The 21731-nt window shown below is 41.8% G+C and overlaps 2 protein-coding genes across 2 annotated transcripts in view; one reads left to right on the forward strand and one right to left on the reverse strand.

Moving 5' to 3' along the window:
- The window catches only part of TFB1M (transcription factor B1, mitochondrial), a 67081-nt gene extending 45670 nt beyond the window's left edge, over positions 1–21411 (forward strand). Inside the window, exons 6-7 of the mRNA XM_032407609.1 lie at positions 17842–17969; positions 21077–21411. Coding sequence (XP_032263500.1) covers positions 17842–17969; positions 21077–21320 — 372 coding nt within the window. The 3' untranslated portion in view covers positions 21321–21411. The remainder of the gene's footprint in view (positions 1–17841; positions 17970–21076) is intronic.
- Positions 1819–7394, reverse strand: CLDN20 (claudin 20). The gene is made up of 2 exons (XM_032407610.1): positions 7000–7394; positions 1819–3945 (listed from the first exon to the last, which is right to left on the reverse strand). Exons 1-2 carry the CDS (start codon positions 7092–7094, stop codon positions 3180–3182), a joined length of 861 nt encoding a protein of 286 aa, XP_032263501.1. The 5' UTR covers positions 7095–7394; the 3' UTR covers positions 1819–3179.
- Positions 21412–21731: the final 320 nt, after the last annotated feature.

Consider the following 21731-nt stretch of genomic DNA (forward strand, 5'->3'; position numbering starts at 1 on the left):
GGGGGGGGGGGGAGAGGAGGAGGGGGATATGAGGGCACCCCCTTCACCTTTACTTGCACAAGTCACTAGTTACCACCTTCTGACATCACTTACGTTTCTCTTAAATCTACCCATTCCTGTACCCAGTTCTCCTGACTTAACCTGTTTCTACATTTTTGCCCAAACTACTAGCTGATTTCTTCAGTCATATATGTATATATACATACGTATACTTAATATACACATATATCTGCTCCCTAGGTAAAATAAGCATGATATTCTGGGGCTTTCTGGTGTTTCCTTCTTTTGGTTTTATTTTGGTAACTTTTTATTTAAAAAAAAAAAAAAGTTTATATTCAAATACATTAGACCAGAGCTTCTCAACCTTATCACAATTGACATTTTCGACCAGAAAATTCTTTGTTGCCTGGGCTGTCTTGTGCATTGTAGGATATTTAACAGCATTTCTGGCCTACTATACTCCAGTACCACTATATTCCAGTACCACTATATTCCAGTACCACTACCCCAGTTGTGACAACCAGAAATGTCTCCAGGCGCTGCCACGTGTCCTCTGCAGGCTCAACCCACCCCCAGTTGGAAACAGCCAGGTTAGACCAGGAACCACTGGGCAGCGTCCGTTGCATGCTCCCCCCGCACATGCTGTGTGCACGTCATCTCATTGAATCTTCACAGCTCCCTGAGTAGGTGCTGTTTTTTATCCTCATTTTCACTTGAGCAAACCAAGACTTAGATTCAGTAATTCGTACTGTGTAGCCTCGTGCCCTGCATCGCCTTGTGCCCACCTGCTCTGACGGTAGAGCCAGGTTCCCTCAGGTTGGATGCCATCTCTCCACTTACTGGCTGAAGACCTTGGGCCAGTTAGGTCATGGTATTTTTCTCTTTCAGTTCCCCCTGGTACTAAGAATAGTACGTACCACCTAGAGTCCTTCCAGGGTTTAAACCAGTCAGTGTTCATACACAAAGGACTGAAGTAGGACTGGCATGTCCTTGTAAGCACTTTTGCAAGTCACTGAGGATACAAAGATAAAAAAGACACTTGTCTCCCAGTCTAGTTGGAAATGCAATCATGTAAACTAATAATTTGTGATAGAGCATTCTCTGAGAGTACAGAGATGGAAGCAGCAAACCTCTTCAGGGAGTCAGGAATGTGTTCACAAAGGAGGCCCCACGTGAACCCTGAAGGATGACTCTGAGCTTGGGCAGGCAAGGGGTGAGTGTGGGAGGATTCCAGGAGGAGGAATGCAGCAGGGGGACATCCTACAGGGATGGAGGGATTCCAAACCATGTTATCACTGCTGTGTCCAGTCTGGAAAAAATTAGGCCATTTGTATGAAATGGCTGCTTTTCTAGAATTCAAAACATTCCTGTGTCTATTTAAGAAAATATTCCAGAGCTAAGTAAAAATTATTTTTTGAAGTATATATATACTTTCATAGAATATATACACTAAACTTTTAGTATAGGACTATAGGATACATAAGCTGCAAATAAAGCCAGTCACATTAAGCCAAATGAGAGAGCCATATAGGTGTCAAAGAAATCCTGTCACATTAATTCGCATAAAAATGTTTTTTATCAGTTATTTTTAGTATGACATTTGTTTAGAAAATACTTTGATTCCTAAAGGAATCATTTTTTTTAAGATTTTATTTATTTGTCAGAGAGAGAGAGAGCACAAGCAGGGGTAGCAGCAGGCAGAGGGAGAAGCAGACTCCCTGCTGAGCAAGGATTCCGATGCAGGACTCGATCCCAAGATCCTGGGATCATGACCTGAGCCAAAGGCAGACGCTTAACTGACTGAGCCACCCAGGCGTCCCAGGAATCCATACTTTACACAATCATTTAAACTTCTGTTTAAATAAGTCTTTTCCTAATTCCCATATGAAATAGTACCTTTTCATTTTAGCTATTCTATTAATAGCTAATGACATTGTTGCAGAAGAGAATGAGTAAACTAAGTATAAAATACTTTAGTCTCTACTTCTATAGGCACAAATGAAAAATATGTACTCACATAAAAGATGTTCTTCCCATTTCCCTAGTTATTAATGTACAAAGAAATAGTCCTTTTTCCCCCTTTACCATTATATGGTGTGCAATGACTAAGTTTAAATTATGTGAATTATTAGAAACAATGTGAAATGTCCCCTTTACATATTAGAAAATCCAATTTTTATTTTCTTGTTAAGATATTTGAATTACATATCATAATTTAACTTATGTTTTTAAAAACATTATACTTTGTCTTTCTATTAACTAACTGAAGCAGTTCATTTATAAGAGAACAGCAATGTTTAACATGAATCAAACTTGAGAACAAAAATGACAACTTAAAAGGAACTTTCATCATCCAGCTAGTAATCAATGAGAGGTTAAAGGAGAGGGCAGTGGAGGGACCTGAGTTGTTGTAGGATAAGTGAACTTAATCTGGAGCATCCTCTTGCTAGCCGCAAAAGATGGCACTTCTTGAGCACTCTAAAGCAAACTGTTTTTATTCTCACTTATTTTGTACCTAAGGCTTTCAAGTCCCAGAGATTTCAGTGTGCATTTAGTTTGGGTTGGTTTTGCTTTGCTGTGGTAGCATTTACCAATTTCTTTTCTTTTGCTCTGCCTACCTAATCTTTGAATATCATATTGTTGGCTCTCATATGTGTACATAGATGTTTCTAAAATGAAAAAAGCAGGGAGGTCATAGTAGGTAGGAACTTGGGGAGGCTGGTTTGGGCAACATTGAAGAGAGGTGGACATCTCTTCTTTCCCTTAGGTTCAAATGGTGGGGCTTGAAAACATAAGCAAGCCACGGTGGTGGTGCAGACAGGCAGCAAAAGCAGATGATACTAGATCAACACCAGAGAAAGGTGCTTTGTATACTTGGCAATTTAGTTCTTTTATAAAATCCAATTAAGTAACAACCCAGAAGATATATCAACAGTTTATCTTAAAAGGAAAAAAAAAAAGCCATCAATTAATTGCCTTAATAAACAGAACCTCTCTCAATTATAAACCTCTAGATAAAACATGAAAATAGAAATGGAAAAATAATCTTAAAACAGATATATAATTGTACACAATAGTTTGTCGGCATTTTAAATGACCTCATTTATATTTTTTCTCTAAAATAAAAAGACAAAAGTCACAGCAGGCACCTGAAAATTCCATACTCATTACACAGTTATTTACACGTAATCTTTCAGGTTGTATGCTGAATTGCCCTCTGGTTGTGTGGTGGAGATTTGCTGCTGCTTGGGTGGATAGAGCCAAGCTTCTGGATTTTTTTCAATGCAGGAAGTGCAGAAAATCATGCCAGAGATAAACAGCAGTACAGCCGAAATGAATCCAATATAGACGGCTCCTCCGGGTTCATGTTTGTTGCTTTCTGGAACTGTCAGATCCAGAAAGTTTGCTATGATCTCCTTCGTGTACCACACTGTTGGTATCAAACCAGAGATCCCCGCAGACATGAAACAGACTCCTCCGGCAAAAGAAGCGTGACTCTTTGTTTCTCTGTCCCCTCCTAAGCGAGTGCATTTCATCCCTACTGTAGAAGTGCAGATCCCCAAAGCAGACAGGACACATGCCAGGACCATGGTGGCCCGTGCAGCCTGCACGTGGACGGGGAGGGACAGAATGGAGTACTTCAGGGTGCAGCTGAACATCCCGGTGCTGTACCACGTGCAGTCCATCCACAGCCCTTGCAGCTGCACAATGGCCGTTATGATGTTGGAGCCCAAGTCCACATTCACCTTCCAGTTAGGCAGCAGAGTGGCCGTGAGCACTCCAGAGACTCCAGATAAGGCCAGGATGAAAGCAAGGAGCTGGAGCCTAGCTGACGCCATGACATCACCTTTATCTCTTTGCCCACCGTTACCCGGTATTTGATGATGATGGCCCTTGATCAAGACTGTAGCTCTGTCTCTGCAGCAGGGAACCAAGTAACAAAGGCTAGAGAAAGAAGACAAATCAGGATGCAAAGAAAGCATGAACAAAAAGGCTTCCATATCCATGTACAGTGGAAGCAAAGAACACATTTGAATAGACCCCACAGTAGATGAGGACACTGTAGCCCAGGAGAAAAGCTCATACCAGGCCCTCAGAGGCTGCGATTCTCCTGAGTGTATGTGGATGGGTGGTCCCTGATGCATGGCATAGAGAAAAGAGCTGTCCGCTTGTTCTTTTTAAAACTTAAACTATGCCGAAGTTGTCTATAATGTGGGCAGTGGGCCTTATTAGGAGATTTTGACCTATCAGATTCCAGCTGGATGATCTAATAAGAATTTTAATAGCATTAGAGGTTTTTAAAACTTTCTTTTCTTCCTTATCACCTATGGAGTATTTTAGTTAGAAACAGTGTTTAAGTCCACTTCTTAAAAATGATTTATAAATACATAGTGGAGAAGTTTTAACTATTCAAAAAAATGATTTTATTAAAAAAAAAATTTAAGCACTCACCATGTGCCAGACATATGACCCAAGTGAACTGTTTAAAGAGGAAAGGAAATTCGTGGAAAGAAGGTAAAGCCATAGGCATGATTATCCCTGATTTCCAGTTAATGAACTTTTGCAAAATCCTTATCTAGGTTAACACTCGCTTCACTTCAGGTACAAGATACTCAAAACTAGAACAATTAAGCCTCTGTCTTTTGCTTATGAGAATGTGAGATCCTGTCTAGTTGGGACCAGAATCCTACCCTGACCCAAATGAAGCAGTCTGCTGCAAAACCGGTTATTCAGACGGATTCAGAAGTAGTGACACTGAATCTTGAAAGTACATGCCAGAAATAACCACATCATTAGTTGTATATGAAAGGATACCAAAAATAATTTAACATTTTTTTCTTTTTTTTCTTTCCTTTTTTCGTTTTTTAAGAAGAGAGAAAAGATTGCCCTGAATTTGTGGCTTGGCTGTGCTTTAATCTGGCAGTAGTCTCTGCCTTGAAAGAAACACAGTGGTTTCTGAAATACAGCAATAACAGCTTTTTTGTTTCTGCACTAATTTTTGAATGATGTATTAAGACACCGTGGCTCTACCATGATTCGTATGTATTTCACAAAAGGCAGTATGGGCTCTGAATCCAAAACACTGGGGTCAACTCTTAGCTTTCCAGAACCTCTCTGTGCCTTAGTATCCTCTTCTGGAAAATGGGGAGGATTATTGTATATATATCAAAGAGTTAAAATGCATTTTAAGGGCTTAGAACAATATCTAACACATAGAAAGTACTCCACAAATTATAACTGACACTGTTACTAGTATGTTTATTTGTTTTATGTCATGTGACAATTGATACTTAATGGCATTTGAAATTTTTCTCTTCTTTCATTGAGCTAATTTATTTTCATAGAATCTTAGAGCTGAAAGAAACTGTAGATATAACTTTGTGCATCATCATTTTTTCCAATTAGGAAGGACATAGAGGTGGTAAATCACTCTGTGCCACACAGGTCTCAGCAGCAGTGTCCTGCTCTCCCCACCACTCCCCACCTTTACCCCCGGTACATCCTGGTGAGAGCCTCTCCGTGTGCTCCCCGGGAGCAGAGAAAAATGCTGCATCTGGAGGGAGAAAGCACCATTAACTGTCAACTTCGTTCACTCCCTGTCCCACTAAGAAAAACACCACTTGAGAGGGCGTTAGTAGGACACATGGCTTAACCTCACAGACTTACCCAAGGAGGTTGATGGCTGGCTTCTGTAAAATATCTGAAGTAGTACTAATCCATGCCTGTATTAAGAGTCTATACTTAACATAGTTAGAACACTGGTTCTCTAAGAAGTTAAATCCTGGGCTGTCTAAATTCCTTTGTTCTATTTTTGTTCACAGTGTTAAAATGTGACAATTTTAGGGGAGTATTTTCCTGAAATTTTAAATTCTTAAGTATCAGACTTACATACACATAAGAGTACTTAGGCTTTGTGTGGAACCATACAGTTCATTTCTTTCTGTTTTCCAAATTTCTTTTCATATCTGAGACCAAAATAGAACAGAAGTTAAAGATTCTAGAAGAAAATGAAACATGTTTATAGTTTCATAATAGCTGTTTTCAGGTTTGGGTTTTAACATTTCAGACTCCAGCCAGTTCGCTAAATTACTGCCTTCCCAGACCATTTTCAGCTTAGGGTTTCCTCAAAGTCGAGATTGCTGTTACCATTCTCTAAGAGCATCTCATTTCTCTCTTTATTTTTACTTTGGTTGAGTAACCTTTATGTGTTGATCAGTCTGTGCTCAGCTTCCCAATTATAACCTTTTTCTTCCCATTAACCAATACATTTTATAAATTCAGTGTAATTCAGGCTTGCAGACAGCTTGTTCATCTTAATTAACAAGTACTGGCAGTGATAAATTACAGACAGCCAAAATCAGCGTAAACAATATGACATTGCATTCAGTTAGCATAGCGCTCGCTTACTGTTGAATATTGGATTTTAAATGCTTTCTTCTGCACAGAGAACTTACGCAGAAAGAATTTGTTCTCTACAATGAAGGTCACTATTCTGTTCCTTTGTAAAAATATACTGGCATCTTAGCTACTATATTGCTATGAAGTCTTTTTTTTTTTTTTTTTTCCCTTCTCCAGCCACAAGTCTGATACAGTTTGTGGCCTGTTCTCTCAAATTTCTGTCTGGTACAGAATAAAAGCATGTTTTGTTTCACTGGTGGTGGTGGTGGTGGTGGTGGTGGTGGTGATGGTGGTGAAATGCTGTAAAAGTAAGCAGAAGCAATGGGGTCGCAGGTAAAAACTTAGTTCTAAATAGAGAAGTCTCTCATGGTTCCAGAACACACTGCATACAGAACAGAGCCCACAAATGTTAATTTTATCAACTATTTGCCAACAGAAAATCTGGAGTGGATTTCATTAAAATGTAAAGTCAGTTTTCCAGACAAGATTTATTTATAACAAAACTAATATTTAAAAAACAGATTTACAACTTATAATTCAAGCTACATGATACTTAAAGGTCTGTTTCTGAGCATTATTGAAGCTTCTCATTTTCCATACCTTTTGTCAGTAGCCTTCAATGTCTTAATTCCCCTTTGTCCGTTGTCTTCCAGTGAAGCTGTATGACGAGGAGAAGCCACACACGTGAGGCTCATCTCACAGCTTCTGGGTATTAGTGACAAAGCTCCAGCAAGTTAACTTGCAAATAAAGAGCAACATGGAAATCTGAGGTAGAAACTGCTGATGGTGCTAGAAGATAAATACCAGGTTCTCCATCTCATTTTTTGAGCTGTGGGAGAATTAAGAAAGGAGACGCGGGGAAGGGAGGGAGTTGTTGTTACAACAGGATTTGTTGAAACCTGAAAGCTGAAAATGCTTTTGTGTCACTGTATACAGAGGAGGAATTATTTGGGTGCTCACAAAAAGGCTTTCTTTTCCTTTAATATTATGTTTTAGTCCACAGTTATAATTTATTTTTGAATTTTTATCTGTGTTGGAAGATCTCATTTATTATTTTATGTCCCCAATTAAAGAATGTGGTCTGAAATATTTTTAACTAGATTGTGCTTTCAAATGATAGTTGAGATAGTTATTCCAGTGCTTGTGACTTCCTTGAAATCAAGAGTCACAAAATCAGTAACTTTCAAAAAAAACATTCAAAAGACAGTTTTTAAAATATATATACATTTTTTTTTAGGGGCGCGTGGGTGGCTCAGTCGTTAAGCATCTGCCTTCGGCTCAGGTCATGATCCCAGGGTCCTGGGATCGAGCCCCGCATAGGGCCCCCTGCTCAGCGGGGAGTCTGCGTCTCCCTCTCTCACTCCCCTTGCTTGTGTTCCCTCTCTTGCTGTCTCTCTCTGTCAAATAAATAAATAAAATCTTTAAGATAAATAAATAAATAAAATATACATACATTTTTCTAAATAAAAGAAAAAAGAAAACTCAGCAACAACTGTTGACTAGAATCTGACCAGTAAACCTACAAGTATTTTTTTGGGGGGGGGTATCCTGAAATTTCTTCTGTTATTCCTTCCACTGAGAAAGGTTTCTGAAGTATAACTTAACAAATTAGAACTTCTAGATAATGTTGTGAAGAAATTATACCAAAATGATGTGAGGGAGCATATTAAGTGAAACAGGGAAATCAAATATTGAGGTCCTAGTACCATGAATAATGATACAGATATATTTCATGTCCATCTATTTTGGGTTTGCATTTTATTTTTCTTCACTAATTTTAATTCTACAAGCTATAAATTCATAGCCACTACAGAGAAAGAAGATAATTTTATAATTGATTTTTTTTTTCCAAATGTTGATAGCCATATTAGATGTCAGCCATTTCTTTAAAAAGCAGTGAATAAAATACACATTTCAATTATCTGGATTTTTCTAGATTTTTTTTGTTTTTGTTGTTTTGTTTTCATCTTTTCTAAGTCTGGCATTTAGCGGTGTTTTTTTTCTCTTAGAAATCTAATGCCTGTGGATTTTTTAGCCATAGTGTTGTAATTTTAGTATATAAACTTCTATTTCATGGAAATATTTAAACAATTCTTTGTGTAAATCCTGGATGAAGTAGAGTTGAATTTCAGGCACTAACAGTAACAGCATTGTTATTTCTGCTATCGCAGAAGAAACCTGCCAGATCCCTTTAGTGCCTCGCCTTGCTTTGCTCCCTGCCATGGTTAGTACAGATTCACCTGTGCTGAGGCTTCCTGATGGCAGGTGGAGGGGACAGCCTGCTCGCAACTCTGGCCTCCAGGATAAGGAGGCCTGATTTCTATTTTCAAAACATTTTTGATCATTCTAACTTGATGTGAACACTTATCCAATAAAATATTAACTGCTTCTTTTAGAAAAGCAGACTTCGAAATGCAAATAACTTTCATAAATTACAGACCTTTAATCAAGGTAGAATTTCTTGTATAAAAAAAAGAGATGGAAGAGTAGAGGTTGCTAGAGAAATCGAACTACATTGACCTCATCTGCTTCCACTGTGGACATTAAAGAGAATTAAATCTTTTAAGTCCAGAGACTTTTGTAGATAAATCTTACCTTTACCTTAGTTTCTGCCTCTTCCCTGGCCCTCTCCCCTGCACACCTGAGCGCTGTGTCCAGTGGCCAGTGCTGCGTCACTGATAGACATGGCAGAGCTGTCCTGGACAAGGCGAACTCCTGACCTTCCCCGCACCACTTCTCATTTTCCCCATGTCTATGCATGGCAAACTCCTCCTTTGATTTGGCAGGTAGGTCCCAGATCTTAAAAACATCCCCGATTCCATACCTGACATCCAAATCATTTTGTTTCTAAACCTCAAAATAGATGAAGAATCCTGCCATCCTGCCACCTCTCAGCCCCATTGCTGCTGACTCCCTGGCTGAGGAACTCACGAGGGCAAGGACTCGTGTGTGACTTGTGCATTGCTGAGTCTCCGGTGCCAGGAATGGTGCCTGGCACATAATAGGGGTACAACAGGTACTTGTGGAATGAGCCCAGAAACTGATTTTGAGCATATAAGATAACACTAAACTATACATTAACTTTGTATGATTAAAAGTATAATTTTGTTCTTTCTAAGGAGACTGCAATTTTAAGTCATTTTGTAACTCTTTAGTTTTGTCATTTTGGCCTAATAATAATATCTATGTTGATAAAACTGCTTCCTGTATGCTGGGTGCTGTTGGAGGCACTGTGCTACTTGATTTCCCAAGACAAGCCTGCGAAATAATAGGGATCCTCATCTTACACATGAGACACCGAGCTCCAGGGAAGTAAAGTGACTTGACTAAGGTTGTGAAGTGAGTTAGTAAGCAGGAATGGGAGTCAGGCCCAGGATATTGTGATTTTTGAAGTCCTTATACACTCATAGCACTTCCCTGCCTCTACTTAGAAAAGAATGTACTTCTTTTTTTCTTTTTCTTTTCTTTAGATAGAGAACATAAGCAGGGCAGGGAAGGACAGAAGGAGAGGGAAAGAGAATCTTAATCAGGCTCCATGCTGGGTGTGGAGCCCAATGCAGGACTCAGTCTCATGACCCTGAGATCATGACCTGAGCTGACATCAAGAGTCAGACACTTAACCAACTGAGCCATCCAGGTACCCTGAAAAGAATGTATTTCTAGGTCTTATTATAACGAGTCATTTCTTTCTGTGGTAGTCTGGATAACTGTGCAAAAAACATAACCCCGACATCTCCGTGGCTTTACATAAAAACACTTCTCATGCCAGGTCCGTGACTGACTCTGCAGAGTAGCTGGCCAGTGACTCAGCAGTCCATCTATTTTCTTTAACATGTTTTCATGTAGCTATTTTAAAGAAAAAATTACATGTCATTTCCTTAGTGTGTTTTTCTGAGTAATGATAATCTGAAACTCAGACAAGCTTTTCTCTTTTCTCTGGAAGACCTAATAATTTAACTGAAAATTTTAGAAATCATAACAATACATACTTTTGTATGAGTTTGTTCACCAGATATGAGTTCCTCACCCCTGCCCACACATGAACATCATCTGGCTTTCAGAAAGCCCGAGGCTCAGGCCCCAGCCCCATGGCTCTTATGTCATTGGTCTGGGATGATGCCCACTCACTGTATGTTTAAAATGCTGCCCACTTAATTCCAGTGGAAAGCTGAGGTTCTGATTTTTAAAAAACCATGTCTTCTCTTACTTGCTTTCTGTTTAGCCTTAAAAAAATAATGAACGTGGAGGGGCGCCTGGGTAGCTCAGTTGGTTAAGCCTTCAGCTCAGATCATGATCCCAGAGTCCCAGGATCGAGCCCCACATCGGGCTCCCTCTCAGCGGGGAGTCTGCTTCTCCCTTTCCCTCTGCTGCTGCCCTTGCTTGTGCTCTCTTTCTCTCTGTCAAATAAGTATATAAAATCTTTAAAAATAATAATAATAATGAATGTGCAGAGGAAGGTTAAAGTAGTTACCTATTCTGGTTCCACAAATTTAAAGTGATTGACTTAATCTTAAATAATGTTCTCTTCTGACCCAGTCTTAGAAAATTAATAGTATCAGCTATGAGCATGATCAGTTCATTATTTTTCTCCCCTCTTTATGGTCATTTTAGTTTTAAAATAATGCTTTAGGCTAGCCTGAAGACTTTAACTTTTATAATTGGTAGCTTACATATTAGTTGGTTGTAGTGAGGACTTTGTTAAAAATGAAGATGATGGGGATGCCTGGGTGGCTCACTTGGTTGTGTCCAACTCTTGGTTTCAGCTCAGGTCATGATCTCAGGGTCATGAGATCGAGCCCCGTGTCGGGCTTCATGCTGGGCATGGAGCCTGCTTAAGATTCTCTCTACGTCTCCTTGTGTCTCTCCCCTGTGCATGTGTGTTCACATTCTCTCTCTGGAAAAAAAAAAAAAAAAAATTTGGTTTATGTGTGTTCTCAAAGGTCTGAGAGGCCATCCTAATTCTGCTGATTTTTATCAAATCTGGTATGTTTCTGCAGAGTACTCCCCACCGCCCACCACCCTTATCCACAGGTGATATGTTCTGAGACCCCCAGTGGATGCCTAAAACTGCAGATAGGACCGAGCCCTGTATATCCCATGTTTTTTTCTATGTATACATACCTAAAGTTTAATTTATAAATCAGGCACAGTAAAAGATGAATAATAACTAATGATAAAGTAGAACACTTACCACAGTTATACTGTAATAAAAGTTATGTGTGGTCTCAAAATATCTTATTGTACTGTATTCACTCTTATGATGATGATGGGAGAGGATAAAATGCCTACATGATGAGGTGACGGGAGGGGAGGGACGTAGGCACAGTGACACAGCGTTAGGCAACTGGGGACCTTCTGACACTGGACTAGAAGGAGGATCATTTGCCTCCAGACTATGGTTGACCGCGGGTAACTGGAAGCACAGAAAGCAAACTGTGGATAAGGGGAAACTATACAAGTTGCACTTACATTCATTTATTATCTGTTACCTTATTTTTATGTTTTGTTTCTCCTTTTTATGTCTTTAGGAGAAAGGATCTTGAGGACTTGTTTTCTGTCTTCCTCACATTATTTTAGAATGTTAAGACTATCTTTGGATTTTGTGGTGACATTTGCAGATCAATCTAATTATTTTAGTCTCACGGGTAGTATAAAAAGGTATTTGTTGGGCCTTACCGTTGCACCCTCTTTGCACATTATTTTGAAGAGAACACTTTTTTTAAAACATCCTCATTTAGTGGCAGTGTCCACGATGGTGGGCTGAGGATGCCTAGTTTAGGCCTGACCCTCCTCTTCCCTTGTTCCTCTTTGCCTTTCTTCCCTGTGTCTCTCTCCTACCCAGCTAGGTCTCCTGCGTCTCAGCCCCAGCCCACACTCTAGGGCACTGGGTGAGTTCATGAGGACTTTGTGATCTTGCCAAATTACAAAGCTTGCATTGGTTTTATTCATGTTTCTTATTTATTTTTATATCTCTGGTGATACATAGGGAAGACTCTGAGGTGCCCCCAGACCTCCATGAGTTAAATAGTAAAATAAGCACATAGAGGATGAGATCCAGGAGCTACAGAATCCACCTTTAAAAAGACAGAATGTCTTTCAAGTGAGAAGCCAGAGGAGCAGGACAGCATGAGTACATTTAAAGAACAAGTACCTCAGCCGAAGGAGCACTGGTCCAGGTGCTTACAGCACATGGTTGAGGAGAATCCAGCTCTGCTTGTGCCGGTGAGGAGTCAGGCCCTCGGGCTGGTGCCGTGACCATTACGACCATCGGTCTGTGTATAGCTGCTCCCATCCGTGGCGCCGCACGGTCTTCCAATCGTAGCGGTGGTTTCCTAGGAGAGGGAGGCACTGACGAGGCAGCTCGAGTTCGCGCCTAGTCTCTTTGGCAGTCATGGCTCCTTGTGAATTAATGTATTTGCCTCCATGTTCATTTATGAGTCTTTTACTGTTTTCCATAGCAGCAGTATTTATTTGAGTGCCTTGTGAGTCTGCCTAGATTCGAAGTCTCCCTGGCTCGGAGGTGCTGGAGCCTCTCTGGGCCCGCGGAGGCCGAGGCCAGGCCTCGTGATTGCCCGGGGTGCTACCACCTGTGGCCGCAGCAGGCGCGGACGCTTCCGGGTGCTGCCGTTCACCAACACCAAAGTCATGGTTGATGGCGAAGGTCATGGTTTTAGAAGGGTGTTTTCCCCAAGGCTCACCCAGGAACTCCAGGTTAAATATAACCGAGAACCCTGGGGCGCCTGGGTGGCTCAGTCGTTAAGCGTCTGCCTTTGGCTCAGTTCATGATCCCAGGGTCCTGGGATCGAGCCCCGCATCGGGCTCCCTGCTCAGCCAGGAGCCTGCTTCTCCCTCTCCCACTCTGCCTGCTTGTGTTCCCTCTCTAGCTGTCTCTCTCTCTCTCTGTCAAATAAATAAAATAAAATCTATAAAAAAAAAAAAAAAAAAAAAAAAAATCGAGAACCCTAATGTGATGTTTGATAGTTCTTGTCCCTCTTGTGCTTTGTTTAGAATTAAGCATTCACCTCCTTGAAATTGTTTCCCTAACTTCGGACCAAGAGACACTGACTCATCTTGCTGTTGTTATTACTAATAGGCACAATTTACATTCATTCATGCATACATTTACTTACATGCATACATTTACTTACATGCATACAATTACGTGCATAACTTATCCTGTAAAATACTTTCTCCATCTGCTCCCCTCACGTGGGCCTCTCTCAGGCTTATTCCTCATCGTGCTCTCAGCTCACTGCCATTCTCTGTTCTCTTACATACTTATGCTCTGAGGGGAAATGCTGTGACTGTGTTGTGATTCTGAGGAGGAAAGAGAGAAAAACCATTCAGAAATCTATAGGAGGGAAAAAAGGTGGGGCTGAACTTCTGGAGAAATTAATTTTGCTATAGAAAATACAAATTCTAAACTTTAAAGAAAGATGTGTAGGTATGAACAGTGTGTCAGCCCTTGTTGAATACTTTGGTTTAGAACACCTGGGATGCTGTTAAAGTGTTTGCATTTTAAGGTTTTAAAACTGAAATTCTGTCCTTAAATTGGGCTTAGGACAAAAATTGCAGAATAAACCAGTTATAGGAAATCTGATGTACATTCGTATTTGTGAATGTTTTTCTACAAAACATGTAATTAGAGTATCCCAGGCGTTAGTGACTTCCCGCTCTGTTACTCGTATCCAGGGCAGTTGTACCTGGAGGCTGACACTAGCTCGGTGTCGGCACCTGAAGAGTCAGACTCTGGTGGGTGCAGGAACCAAGCATCTCCCAGGGTGCTCACCTCGATCTGTCATTTCACCTGATGCTGAATGTGACTCCCCCAAACCTCAGGTGGTGCCGGGCACCTCAGATCCAGCCACACCCTTCCCATTCCCATCTACACGAGTCTGTCTGAGACAGTGCCACCTTGAACTTTGAAAATCCTTCTCTTCTTGCTCCTGAAGGCTTATTGATTATTCCCTGTTGACCTTCTTTCTTGACCTTCTGTCCTCTCCCAGTTATGGTTCTAGTTCAGCTAATTATAAACGATAGCTTCTTAATGATTTTTCCTTCCACGGTCTTGAATGCCAGGGGAAGGGTCGAAGACCCTTTCTTAGCTAATGGCTCTTGTCGTGCCTGTGTCTTTTCATGGGCGTGGTAAGTTAGCTCTTTGGCATATTATGATTCTCCGTCGGGAACAGACTGCCCATTCTTCAGCATTCTCTATCCTCATGGTGACTCGAGATCTGAGTTGGCAGTATCTAAGGCTAGAGATTTAATAGCTTCTTATCCCAGGTCTCTTATGAGTCTAAAGTGCAGCTCTGAGCTCATAACCAGTCATGCCCTAGACATGCTGGCCTGGAAAATGAAACTGCTGCCTGCAGCCTGTTGTAGCCATGGCTGCTAATGTTGAGAAACATAATCTCAGCTTGGTACAGCATTGATATTAGAGTGGATTTGAGAGGCAAATATTTAAATTCGCTATAAATCCTTTAATTTGAAGTTTTAGTAGGTCATTTTGGTATACCAATAGACTGAATTTAGAAAGGGACTGACAACATTAAAATAGAATTTTTAAATGTATCTAGTGCCTATGTACTGATTTCTTTTTTGGTAAGGAAATCCTTTAATAGAGTTAAAATTCAGGGAAGGAAGAATAATGGTTGCAATTTTTAAATAAGCATTCAATTATAAGTAAAAAGCACTTCTGTATCCGTTACCCTAGTTACCGAGCAGCTTTCCTGTATCTCTAGAGAAAAATGGGCTCCATCATTCAGAGTAATTCTGAAAAGTGCTTTTGAGGGCAGGAGTAGAGAAGAGTACCGGAGGTTTCCCAGAGAAGCAGGACACATTGCTGGAATAGCCGTTTTCACACTGAGTTCCTCAGGGTCCTCCTCTAAGTAGAAACTGTATTGGATGGTGAGTGGGTATTTTCTTGTAGCTGGGAGATACTGTTAGCCGACTTAACTGGGTAACAAAATTACATTCAAACTTTAGAAGGCTGCTACAGTTAACATAGGGTGCTGCTGTATTGGTACAGGGCTTAAAAAACTTTATCTAAAGCCAATGTGAGACATTTCCTGTTTTTGCAAACACCAACCTTATCTCAAAGGAATAAAATCAGGCAAATAAAGAGGCGGCCAAATTTTGAAATCCAAAGAAGCTGGAAGTGGCAGTTTCTGTACTGGAAGGAGAATGTATCTAAACCTGTATTTGTGCCTTATATAGAGTTTTTATAGTATTTCGTGGGCTGGGGTTGGCTAGGGCTCAAACTTATCTCCTGTTTTGCTGAAAGATTCATTTCCCTGGGGAATGGCAGGCTGTTGGATCACAGCTGGTACCTGTGAAGAAAAACCATCCAAACTGACTGGACTGGGGAAGAATCGGCAGAGAAGGGTTGGAGGAGTTGAGTCCCGGAGGGCGGCAGAGTGGGGGACCGGGATGGGATGCCAGATGGAGAGGTGTAGAGTGATGGGGCAGGGCGAGGCCTGGAACCTTCCTGGACAGCTGGGTTCACTTCTCTGTTCCAAATCAATAGGAGGAAAGGTGGAGAGGGTGTTTCAGAGTTTGTGAGCAGAGTCTTTGACATTAAAGTCATGATAGTGTATCTGGGGCAGCTTCTTCCAGCGCCCTCCACACAGATTAGCTCTTTTTCCGGCCACAGAAATGCTTTCAGATGAAGCCGTCTTTTCTAACCTGTTTACTGTAGTGCTCCTGTTCACTCCACCTAAACCCCGAGGCCCCCTCCACAGTCCTTATCCTCCTCAGTGCCTTTCTCTGCTCTCTTGATCACAAACCTCTCCCAGACCCGTGGACCCTGGTGGTGGTTTGTGCCGGTCTACAGAAAGTCCTGGCCTTTTAACCAAGCGCTTCGTTTCCGATAGAAGTACTTGTTACCAAACTTGGAGAAACTGATTAAGCAGCACATAGAACCCAATTTGAAAAACTATTAAAATTTAATGAGAACATTTAACATTACAGGTAGTCACTCTCTGAAGTGGAGCAACTCCTGTCCCACCAAAGTAGCCTGAAGGCTGATGGATATTTAGGGGAGTTGGTGCGGAAAGGCCTCTCTGCTGGAGGTTTTCACTCTACTGCCTAGGCCGTCCTCTGCGTGCCTACCGTGGACTTCTTCTAGTTATCCCGTAGGGGCACCGTAGCTAATCTGAAACAGTCGGGACAGGATCAGTGATTGTTCGAGGAAAGGGTACGTCATGGCAGCAGGAGAAACACCACTGGCTACTCCAAAAGCCTGTCCAGGCCCCCTGATGATGGGCCCGTCTTCATTTTCTTTTCTTGTCCACACCTCATATACAAGTACTTTTCCTCCATCCTAAAATCAAGAAACTGAAAACACTGCCATTCTCATGTATGACAGACTGATTTTAAGGAGTTTTGTAGCCACAAGGGATTTTTAGAAGCAAGGCCTTCCAAGAGAACAAGATAACCCCCGTGGAATTTAAAAAATGGAATGAATTCCTTCTGAGAAGCAGTGGTACGACCCCAACTTCATCAATTGCTGTACTTTCTTAGCCTTTGTAGAGTCCGTGTGATGTTCTAAGTAGCAAATTTAACAATTTCTTAGAGACCAAGGCTTTTGTAAATTATGAACAGACTTCCCATTTGTTAGACCGTGGTCTCTGTCAGGCATTTTTGTGCATGATAACTGCTTTGACTCTATTTCTCCCTTTGTCTTTACTTTCGATACTATTCCTTTGTTATTTTGAATATAGAGACAGGGTATAAATCTCCTAACAGATAAGCCTGAAAAGTTTTATTTTCTGATAATTAAAGAATCTCAACTGCTAGTGCTAGTTCACCACTCAGTGACATTTGGGGGGTTCCACTTCCTATTTGATCCTGCCTGGGCCTCCGGGGGCATTTCACGTTGCTCCCAGAAAGTGATGTGGTCGTGCAGATGACAGTCATGAATGCAGTCCAGCTGGTTAATCAGTGTCTATGCCCAAAACAAATCGTGTCCTAATTGATTCCCTTTCTGGGGAGTTTAGCACTTAGTGGTCCCTGGGGGGCCATCTGCCTTCTCTTCTGTGTTTGGAAGCCCAGCTTATAGCCAGAACTGCTGCTGCAGCTTATTTTTTTTACACTTTCCAAAGCTAAATAAAATACTCTAAAGCTATCTGTTAGCTGCCTCCTGACTTTAATGATGATTTGGATTGATCTTAAAGGCCATTGTAAAACTACATTTTAAAATTAAGTGATCATCAAGCACAGGTCTAGTGGATGTCATTACAGAGCAGACGCACGGGATGGCTCTGAGTCAGCTCAAAGCCAAGTGCAACAGCTTACCTGCCTGTAGAAGATGAAGCCGGAGTCCATGTAAGGGTTTATGAGAACCATGCGGTCAACAACCCGTCCACCTGTGTTTGACAAAGACGAATTGTTTAATCATGTTCTGCCATGCCACAAAATGATGTATGTTTGCTCACGATGAAGGTGGACGTGGGTGTGGTGCACTTCACCCCCCTGGTGCAGCCCAGGATCGAGCAGCCCTTCAAGCTGGTGGAGAAGGTCGTTCAGAACGCATTTCAGTTCCGGAGGAAATACTGCTATCGAGGGCTTGGGTAAGAATGCCTTCTCTGCCTTTCACTGGCATGCTTTCTAAAATCCTTAAGCACTTTTAAAGATCAAGAACCTTGTTTTTAGGATTCTTCAAGCTAACTGTAAATGTCACTCTTCCTTCAAATCCTGAGGTGAACAAACCTTGACTGGCCCAGAGGAAAGGGCAAAGCTCTGCATTAAGCTTAGAGGCCACTAGCAGGTTTTGTTTTAGCATCAGTACAAGCTAAAAACTGACAGTTGTGCAGTTGATAATGACCCTGAGTTCTCAGAGCAGACCATATGAACCGTTTTTACACTCAGCACTTCTGACCCCATGTGTGGTGTTTTTTCCAACACCAACAAAGTCCCCCAATTCTTTAGGCACCAACTGGGTGTCTTACAATTCCATCCAAGTCTGACATTAACTACCTGGAGTGGCATAGAGCCCACAGGTTAGGGTTCAGGGGCCACAAGATGGCTCCCACTTCAGACACTAGTCACAAGTCCCAGGTCACCACTGAAATGGGGATTTCTGTGACACTCCCTCTACCCTACCCCCTGCCACTTCAGGTTCACTAATTTGCTAGAATGGCTTATAGAACTCAGGGAAACACTTTCATTTATCAAATTATAAAGGATATAACTCAGGAACAGCCAAATGGAAGAGACGTAGGGCAAGGTAGTATGGGAGCCAAGGGGTACACAGAGCTTCTGTGCCCTCTCAGGGCTCCTCGCCCTCCCAGCACCTCACTGTCTTCACCAGCCTGGAAGCCCTCTGAACCCATCATTTAAGGGTCTCTAGGGATGGTCCATTAGGCAGTCGATTACATCATTGGCCACTGGTGATTGAGCTCAGTCTCCAGGCCCTCGCTTCTTCCTAGAGACCTGGAGGTGAGACAGAGTTCCAACCCTCTAATCACAGGGTTAGTTCCTTTGACAACTGTCCCCATCCTAAAGCTATTTAGGGACCCACCAAGAGTCATCTCATTAGCACAAATTCAGGTATGGTTGAAAAGGAGTTTTATTAGGCATAACAAAAAATGCTCCTATTACCCCTTATCAGGAAATTTTAAAGGATTTAGAAACTCTGTGTCAGGAACCTGGGACAAAGGCCAAATAATATATTATCACAGTGAGTGGGTTTTTTTTTTTAAGATTTTTTTTTTATTTATTTGAGAGAGAGCACAAGCAGGGAGGAGGGGCAGAGGGAGGAGCAGGCTCCCCGCTGAGCAGGGAGCCCCCAACATGGGGCTCGATCCAGGACCCCTGAGATCATGACCCGAGCTGAAGGCAGCCACATAACCAACTGAGCCACCCAGGTGCCCGATACTGAGTTTTTTTAATGCTCTTCTTCCCACCAACTTGCTGTATCACTTTTAAGGACACACTTAGAACTAGGCAGCAGGTATAATGACGTCACGAGGTCTTCATACAAGCATGTTTTTATGTAATGGGGAGCTCCTTCGGTCTGCTGTGCTTCCTGCTCTGTGCATGCACATGGCCACCGTGAGGAAACCCAGACAGAACATGGTGCTTTAGGGTCCGAGCGCCTCCCGAGGCCCTGAAATGACCACAGTGATGTTTTCTATCCATTGGCAGCCAAGAAAATGTTTAAATGGGCCCAAGTACTTAGGCAGGAAGCTATGTGTGTGATACGTTTTTTAAAAGGCTGCCATCTAATATGGCCAAACTTTAGCTGTTTAAAGGCGCCCAGCTCCATAGGCACCCATTTCTCATTTTCTCATCCCACCTCCTTTATATAAAGCCCCATCTCTTCGCTCTTGCTCTGGTTCTATGAAGTGTCTTCTTAGCACATGAAATTATTTCAGGTACAGCTGGGCAGCTGCATCCTGAAACCTCTGCAGCCCGCAAAATTCATTCTTGAGGAGTTGAGCTGACTGATGTTAAATCCTTGTCTTGCCATTTGTTGGCTCTAATTAGGCCAGCACTTAGACTTCACCAGTTACTACTTCTTGAGCAGAGACTTGAGCGGAGTAGTGACGGATGCCACCAGTTGTCTTGGTGCCAGTTAGAATGATGGCATTACGTTACCAGCCCCGGTAGGCGGCAAGCCCCAGCCAGGAGGTGTGCTGTTTGACGACTCGAACCCAAACTGGATTTCAGCTCACACTCACCCTGCACGCAGGGTGTGACTTGTACAGCTATACGTGATGGCCCTGGTTCGTGGGGGGTGGGTCACAAAAAGTACATTCTACTTTTGGAAATCCTGGAATGGGCCTCAGAGCTGGCCCCAGCATTTCCAACCTAAGTGATGGGCCCCTTCATCTCCTATACACCGTCTTTTGTGCAGAGGGGGACCCCAAATAGTGTGCCCGCTTTGACCTGTCGGTGTCCTTCTGTCACATGCACCCACACATTGGTTCCCCCCCCCGCCGTGAAGCTGAACTCCAAGATCACAGCTCACCCGACACCATAGGGAACGTGCAGTTCCTTACTGAGAGGACCAGCAGCCTGTAAGAGAAACTCCCATTTCCATTGGCCATGACCTCTAGGCTCCGCAGTCCCCAACTATCGAGAAAAGAAAATCCAGGTGTAGCTTTGCAACATTTCAGTCAGTTTCGTTACTCATTTTAAAACCGTGATCTGTTAGGTTAGATGAAATTTAAAATACATACTTCAAAGCAGTTGTAAAGAAAGATGCCGCAAGGTAAATCTAAAAAAAGGGAACTGTTTGCATTTTCACATCACCTGGTTTCGAACTTTGCAAAGGTCATTCCTTGGGGGTGAACAGTCACAAAAGCTAAGAGAATCAAGAAATAAGACAAGTTTCATATTAAAATGAGGCAAATCAAACATTTCTATAAGAATACAACTGAATAGATGTTTCTTTAAACTTACTTACCTTAAAGGTACTTGTATTGATTGAGCTTTGGAAGGTATTTTCCCTTGTGGACACACCTCACAGGTCAGATGAGCTCTTCCTTCAGTGGTCCTTTGTACCTGTTGCCTAGTGGCACGATCAAGATCCCTCTCCATTGGCTTGGGGCCCCGAGGACACTCCAGCCACAGCCTCCACTCCCTCTCGATGTCATTTTCAAATGAGAGTAGAAGGAAGCATCATGATTTAAGGAAATCCTTAAGTAAAATTTTGATTATTTTCTCTCCTCAGAATGTTATTCCCTGAAGTTCAGCGCGTGGAAAGCACTGGAAAACTGTTAGAGTTGGCAGATGTGGACCCTACCCTTAGGCCCAGCCAGCTCTCTGTTTCACATTTTAAGAGCCTGTGTGATGTATACCGAAAAATGTGTGATGAAGACCCGCACCTCTTTGCTTATAATTTCAGAGAAGAACTCAAACAAAATAAAAGCAAAACTCAGGAAAAAGAGGACGACAAGGAGAGAGACAGACTATAAGAGCGTATCGAATGTTGCTTTCCACAATGTTAAGCTGCTCAGATGTGTACTTTTTGTCTTCTACAGAAGGACAATAAAAATACGATTACCATATGTGACTTATTTCCCTTTTACTGTACAGCTTGGTAGAGAAAATAAATATAATCAAATAAGATACAGTACAAGCTTTCTTTTAATATATATGCTGCATAGATACGACATGTTCAGTATAAACGGCCTCTGTTAACAACCTTACAAAAATGAAAGGTCTGCACATTGTGCCCCTCACCCAGATTAAAATAAATATGCTTTAAATAAAGCAAAAACTAACAGCTCAAAGAAAATGCCCAGAGGATTGGAAAAAAAAACAATGACCTATTAATCACAACTCCATCTTACTTTTTCCACATAAATTAAAATAGATTGCAATTT

This window comes from Phoca vitulina, unplaced genomic scaffold, assembly GCF_004348235.1.
Source record: "Phoca vitulina isolate PV1807 unplaced genomic scaffold, GSC_HSeal_1.0 scaffold9, whole genome shotgun sequence".
NCBI classification, from domain to species: Eukaryota; Metazoa; Chordata; class Mammalia; order Carnivora; family Phocidae; genus Phoca; species Phoca vitulina.